General features: G+C 34.2%; 1 protein-coding gene across 1 annotated transcript; it reads right to left on the reverse strand.

Annotated features, from left to right (window-relative positions):
- Positions 1-4,923: 4,923 nt before the first annotated feature.
- Positions 4,924-5,680, reverse strand: LOC136971806 (zinc finger protein 626-like; the record flags this gene model as incomplete). Its single annotated transcript, XM_067266305.1, has 1 exon — positions 4,924-5,680. A coding segment is annotated over one exon (757 nt), but the record flags the coding sequence as incomplete, so codon positions are not given.
- Positions 5,681-8,081: the final 2,401 nt, after the last annotated feature.

Genomic DNA, 8,081 nt, shown 5'->3' on the forward strand with positions numbered 1-8,081 from the left:
ATCTGAAGACCTAAGAAAAAGGACTGACGATGTAACAACGGTGTTTGCCACACGAGTGATATAAACAAAGTGGGTTCTAGGTACAATATTTGTTTACTCGTATATCACGTGATTTTCGTAGCTACAAACTACGGGTGCGTTCGTTAATTGCGGTAGTTCTGCGTCTCCGCTATTACAGGAGTGCGCTGCTGTTTGTAGGCATTTAGGAGCGACCGTGAAAGAAAGAAAGATGGCGATGCCCGCACTATCGATCGAGGAATTTATAATTCCAAAATATGAGCTTTTAAAGGCAAAAGAAAGGTCCCAATTGTAAAATTTAACCATAAAATGGATTATTTGTTGAAAGAGCATTCAAAATAGCCAAGAAAAAAATTAGAATGCCGGCTACCATTCGAAAAAAATTCGAAAAGACACTTACATCACCCCGTGCACTAACTTGCGCTTTCACAACTTCTAAATTTTCATTCATAAAACCACATAATGGACCCCGAAACGAAACTATCTGAGCCATAGGAGGACGCCATGTTGCTTTCCACCGTAAACTACTGCTACAAGCGGCCGTTTTTGCCGTTCGAAGGCGCGCACTCCGATTGGAATTTAGGAACGCGTTTCGCAAGAATTTTTAAACGGATGTCGCTCGCGCGGAGTTACGCGGAGGAATAAAAGAACGCACCCTATGACGTGAATTCGTGACATGCTGTCTACGCAAACAAAAACACTGAGCTTACTTGTCTGTTTTTGTTAGGGCTCTTTCATACTATGATTGACTGGTCGACTGGTGTCGACCAGTCGAACCAGTCAATCAGTTTTAGTATGGAAAAAAGAGCGAAATCGTTTGAAAGTAGACTCTGTCAAAGCAGAACTCTAAATGTGTAATAACTTCACAGAAGAATGTCCAGTTATGTACAAAACACTTCTTGCCAACAACAAAGTATTCGAAATGGCATGTAAAGAACAGAAATATAAAAAGTAGACAGCCATGCCCCCACTTTTTTCATTTGTTTTTTTAATAAAGTACTGAATATTTGTTTTCTTTCTCAACATTTGTTACATTGTCTACATTGTTACTTCATGTGCAGTTTTCGACGTTTAATATTATTGAAATGATTATTGAACATTCCATATACAGTGGTGCCTCGTATAACGTACGCCTCGAATAACGGACGCTGCGAACAACGGACTTTCTGTTTGGCCGTTACGTGACTCGAGCAACGGACTGGCTGCGAACAACGGACTTTCCGGCATAAGTGATGACTGCTCCATGGGTGCGTTCTTTAATAGCGGTCGCTCTGCGTCTCCGCTACTACGGGAGTGCGCTGCTGTTTGTAGGCATTTAGGAACGACGGTGAAAGAAAGAAAGATGGCGGCGCCCGCACTATCGATAGTATGGTGATGGAGGAATCTATAATTCTAAAATATGAGCTTTTAAAGGCAAAAGAAGGACCCCAATTGTAAAATTTAAGTATAAAATGGATTATTTGTTGAAAGCGCATTCAAAATAGCCACGAAAAAAATTAGAATGCGGGCTACCATTCGAAAAAAATTCGTAAAGGCACATCACCGCGTGCACTAACTTGCGCTTTCACAATTTCTAAATTTTCATTCATAAAACCACATAATGGACCCGGAAACGAAATTATCTGAGCCATGGAGGACGCCATGTTGCTTTCCACAATAAACTACTGCTACAAGCGGCCGTTTTTGCCGTTCGACGGCGCGCACTCCCACCGGAATTTAGGAACGCGTTCCGCAGGAATTTTTAAACGGATGTCGCTCGCGAAGAGTTACGCGGAGGAATAAAAGAACGCACCCATGTTCATTTTTTTAATGATACAGTACGGTTATTTTATGCTGCGGAACGAATTAAATGTTTTAACATGTATTTCTATGGGAAAATGCGTTTCGTATAACGGACGTTTCACTTAACGGACGTGCACCTGGAACGGATTAAGTACGTTATATGAGGCACCACTGTATTTATTTTTCCGTATTTTATTTATACATATATGTAAATATAAAAAATGGAAAGCACGGGGGTCAACAGGGTTCGCGGGGGTTTCCCTTAACAGTGTACTTCCTTTTAAGCAATGGGTGATGGCAACCCTACATAAAATTCATCTTTGTTTTATCAAAGTGGAATTAAAAAAACTCATTATTTTGCCTAGAGTAAGCGTAAGATTAAAATTGGTCAGGTAAATTCTAGATTTAAAAGAATTCCCAACATGGAGTAAGAATGGCTTTGTCAAGGGTTGTGAAACAGCACCACAACGTCAAGTTCGACTTGAAGCTCCTCTCAATTCTTCAACCTTTATTTTCTCATTAAAATTATTTCGTCGTGCTTCGAGGGAAAATTTCCAGTATATTATAAATATGTAAATGAAGGCACAGACTAAAGATACACAGAGACTGAAAACTCCCTACGCCATTTATGTTATCAATTTTAAAGTCACGTGATCAATTTATACCAATCACAATGCAGAACTGTGCCAAACTCGGTTACAGGACACCGCCATCGAATTCTTATAGCGTCGTGTCTACCTGACGTCACGAATGTTTGGGTTAAATTTATTCTTTTAGGTTTATATTATTCCCAATTACAGATATTTCTAACTGGAATATAAAAAATAAAGAAATAACAATTGAGCATATGAATATACCAGGTGCATAGGAAAGTCCTTTTAACCGGAAAATTCTTGCGAACAGAGAGAGCTACAGCTATGCAAGTGAGGTAACGGCATAGTAATGCGACTACGCCCGACCTAATGAAAACAACAGCAGCGCCCCTAGTGGCGAAATTTGGAAGATAGGCAGTGCAATTCGAAAACGAAAACAGATAAGCTAACTTTTCAATTAGAAAGTTTCAATTAATTAGTACGAAACGACATGTGGTTCACACGGATAAGATAAATTGTCGCCTGTATACCCAAAAATGTCCGACAGCGATGCACGCCATTTTGTGTAACGTTTGAAAAGAATAGCCATAGGTATGAAGAGATACGTACAATTTATTGCATAAAATACGTACTTATGTCAATACAGTTTGATAACATCACACAAAAAACAACGGAAAGCAAACGATCACACAGTGATAACAAGTTTTCGAACATACTCGACATTAACTTGTTATCACTGTGTGACAGTTTGCTTTCCGTTGTTTTTTGTGTGATGCTATCAAACTGTATTGACGTAAGTACGTATTTTATGCAATAAATTGTACGTATTTCTTCATACCTATGGCTATTCCTTTCAAACGTTACACAAAATGGCGTGCATCGCTGTCGGACCATTTTTGGGTATACAGGCGACAATTTATCTTATCCGTGTGAACCACATGTCGTTTCGTACTAATTAATTGAAACTTTCTAATTGAAAAGTTAGCTTATCTGTTTTCGTTTTCGAATTGCACTGCCTATCTTCCAAATTTCGCCACTAGGGGCGCTGCTGTCGTTTGCATTAGGTCGGGTGTAGTCGCATTACTATGCCGTTATCTCACTTGCCTAGCTGTAGCTCTCTCCGTTCGCAAGAATTTTCCGGTTAAAAGGACTTTCCTATGCATCCTGTATTTATTTTAATACTGTATTAAAACAATTACTAAAAAATGAAACAAAAAAAATAAAAATAAACACGTTGTGTAGAGTAGCCTACTTATTAAAATATTTTATTATTGTTAATACATTTAATTATACATTAGATTTAAATTAAACATTACTGACATTGTCAGACTGTAATCAATAGATTAATGAAATTCTTTTATCCTGAGAAAATTTCCAGAAATAATTGATTATTTGCCAAAAATGCTTAATTAAAGTCTTGACATCTTTCTCTAGAGATAACATACACAATACATTTATTTGCCTTTATACTAAAGACTTCATAATATTAAGTTTGTTTAATACATGTTATACTTAAAATTAATAATAAAAGTAAAGGAGAAGTCCGTATTGTTCGATATTTTCTAGTATATTTATTATATTAATACAAAGAAGATAGAATAATTATTTTAAAATATATAAATTATTTTGAGGAACACTGCTCTAAAACCTCCCCAAACGTAAAAGTCTGTTCACATATATTACATTGATAAAGTAATTGTTTGGGGTGTCTTTCTATATAACAAGATTTTAAATGCAATTTCAGTTGAGTTTCTGTTTTAAATCTGTTTTTACCATCTCTGCAATAATACGTTTAATTCTGATAAAAGAATTGATGGAACGACTTTTAAAATAACATCCCTTGTTACACACTTCACAACCGTTACGAAGATTGTCTTCGTTGTGAGTGGTTTCGTGACATATCTTAATACATGTCTTTTCGTGAAACGTCTATTGAATTTCTCAAAACAAAATGGTTTTATGTCTTAATGAATTTTCTGGTGAATAAGTAAGCAACTTTTACTTTTAAATTCTTTATTACAAATATTACACTTTTCAATGTGAATTTTCTTATGTTCTTTTAGCGTGGTTTCAGTCTTGAATGGCTTCCTACAAACATAGCATAAATACATATTTTCATGTTTACTAATACAATGTCTGGCTAAGGCAGTTGAATTGGTGTAATCTTTTTTACATATGTCACAAACATATTTTTTTGTATCCGTGTGAATAATGTTATGCTGATCCAATAAATTTTTTGTCTTAAAATATTTGTTACACATATGACAAGAATATTTGTATCCATCGGTGTGTATACGAATATGTCGTTTTAAACTAACACTTCGTTTAAAGCTTTTGTTACATACCTGACAAGTGTGATTATATTGATTATTATGAACTATTTTATGACGTACCAAATTGCTTCTTGTTTTAAAATATTTGTTACATATATCACAAGAATATTTGCATTCATTGCTGTGTACATAAATATGCCGTTTTAAATAAATGCTGCTTTTAAAACTTTTGTTACATATATGACAAAAATAGTTACGTTCATCAATATGAACTATTTTATGAACTAGCAGAGTATCTTTTGTTTTAAAACGTTTGTTACATACCTGACAAACATAGTTACGTTCACCACTATGAGTTTCGTGATGCGTTTTTAAATGGTCTTTCCGTTTAAAACTCTTATTGCAAATATCGCATTTGAAAAGACGGTCTTCCCTATGAGTTTGTTTATGTTGCAACAACACATCTTTCCTCTTAAATTCTTTTCCACATATTTTGCAGGCATGAGGTTTGTGTATTTTCTTGTGTCTTGCTAAATAGCCACATGAAACGCGCTTACCACAAACGTCGCAATACACATTTTCCCGCTTGATATTATATTTTTCACTATGAATACGTTTATGCTGTCGCAGAAAATATTTTGTTTTAAAATATTTGTTACATGTGTCACAAGAATATTTGTATTCATCGCTGTGTATATAAATATGTTCTTTTAAATATGAACTTTGTTTAAAACTTTTGTTACATATGTGACAAGTATGGTTGCATCTATCATTATGAACTACTTTATGACGTTTCAAATGTCCTTTTGTTTTAAAACGTTTGTTACATACCTGACAAACATAGTTACGTTCATCGGTATGAGTTATGTGATGCCTTTTTAAATTGGATTTCAATTTGAAACTCTTATTACAAATATCGCATTTGAAAGGACGGTCTTCACTATGATTTCGTTCATGTTGCAACAACAAACAGTTAAATTTAAATTTTTTTCCACATATCTTGCAGGCATGAATTTTGCGTATTTTCTGGATATTAGATTTTTTGACATTTTTTGGAGATAACTTCAATCGATCCCCAGATGGCTGCAAACACAAATTCCTCTGAGAGATTTCGTTTTTATTTCCAGTTTTGTGTTCTTTCATGTGTCTTCGCAAAAGAAATTGCCACGAAAACTTCTTATTGCAGGTTGTGCAGCGAAATTGTTTTTTTCCAATATGACAGAACAAATGTGTTTGTAATATTCTCTTATTTGTAAAAGTCTGTTTACATAAATCACACTTAAATTCTTGTTTAAAATGAGATGCAAACATAACTTTGAAGTATTTCTTTTTAATCTTTTCATGAATTTCATTGCATTTTTTACTCGAACGAACGTATTTCTTTGTTTTGATATTATATTTATAACGCTCTCGCTTTTTTGAATTATGCAGAATATTGTATTCTTGAATCTGCTCTTCTTCCTCAACTGAAAGATTAAAAAATAACTTAATAAATTACCTATAATATTTGAATAAACATAATATAGCTGCAATATTAAAATGTTACTACTGTAGTTGTATAATTTATAAATTATGCCTATGTTTTTCGTTTAAAAGCAAGGCATCATTTGTTGTTTGCACCAAAAATAAAACATTTTACAATTATAAACTGATTGATTCAGCTTTAGTTTCTTTATAGGACTTTTATATGAGTAAGAAATTATATTGTTTCACTTTACCTTGTTTATTTTATTTATGTAGTTTGTTCCATTCGCTTTCATAGAAACGTGAAAGAAAGAAATCGTGTGCTTTTAGAGAGGAGATGAAATCATTAGTGTATCGGGTCGTGAAAGATGAAATTTGTGGGAAAAAAGGCAAAGTTGGTTGATAACTTACAAATATAAGAAATTATTTTATTCATCAACGTATGCACCCATATTGTCTATACACTTTTGCCATTTAAGCGGCAGGTTGTTCAGGCCGGTGGTATAAAATCCTGGAGAACGAGAGTCAATGAATTCCTGAAAGGCCAGTTTTACAGCATTGTCGGAATTAAATTGTTTTCCTATTAAAGAGTTGTCCAAATTAGGGAAGAAGTGGTAGCCAGTGGGGGCTAGGTCTGGTGAGTTTGGAGGATGACGAAAAAATTCCAACTTCGATTCTTTTAGTTTTGCCACAGTCATTTGTGCAGTGTGTAGTCTAGCCGCTCTAGCGTTATCATGCAATAAGATAGGAGTCGATCTGTTGACCAATCTAGGCAGTTTTCCTTTAAGTTTTTGCATCATTTCGTACAATTGGTTGCAGTATGTTTGTGCTGTGATTGATGAGCCGGGTTTCACGAAATCGTAATGGATCACACTTGCGCTAGACTACAAAACACTCACAATCAGCTTCTTTTGATGAATATTGCGCTTTGGAGTGTGTTTTGGTGATTCATCCTTGTCCAACCATTGTGCTGAACGTTTGCGATTGTCATATCGGATCCATTTCTCATCACAAGTGACAATTCGATTCAAAAATGGATCACATTTGTGACGATAAGGAAACATCAAGCAAGCTTCCAAACGCTTTTGTTTCTGTTTTTCATTCAATTCATGTGGAACCCACTTATCCAACTTTTTCACTTTATCTATTTGAGCTAAATGAATTAATATTGTTTGTTTGCTAACACCAAACTTCAACGATAATTCATAGGCACTCTGAGATAGGCAATATTATTACCTACAAATTTCATCCTTGACGACCTAATAAAAGATAAAGTACCACAACAAAAGTCTATGGATTTTAAGTAGAGAGGCAAAATCGGTGGATTCTTCGTATTTTTTGAATCAAAATACGATATTTTAAGTGTATGTCCAATAGATCTGTACAACGTTTTTCAAGAATATTTGCAACGTGTTTTCTAACACGTTACAAATATTTACTTATATAATAAAATAAGTTATATAGTCCTCGTTTACTTCGATTCAATACATTTTCTTTATTATTTTAGCGAATCCATGAGCAAAGCGAAATAACATGAATCATTAAATCACAACTCATGAGTAGTTATTTAGTAATTCTGATCACCCCAATAGATTTTTATTAACTTCAAAAGTTATATTAATACGATATAGGTAGTTATAAATCTCAAATATGTAATCCCAATTAAATGTATGACTGTTGAATGTTGAATGCAGTTCTTCTGCTGCCCTCTGAATAATACTAATATAAAAAGTTTGAACTAGTAACATGTTACTTACTTTGGATGTTCATTTCATTCCTGTTAAAGTTTCCTTCCACAGTGAAGAATTCATTGTTGACAGGCTAAACAATATGTAAACAATACATGACAACCACTAATAATCACTTATGATATATAAATAAGTAACGAGTTGCTCAACTTTCCCGGCAACATTTTATAATTTCTAGAATAAAACCAAGTAAAACTACTCTC

The sequence above is a fragment of the Centruroides vittatus genome, unplaced genomic scaffold, assembly GCF_030686945.1.
Source record: "Centruroides vittatus isolate TY-2023 unplaced genomic scaffold, ASM3068694v2 contig_2724, whole genome shotgun sequence".
Classification (NCBI taxonomy): Eukaryota; Metazoa; Arthropoda; class Arachnida; order Scorpiones; family Buthidae; genus Centruroides; species Centruroides vittatus.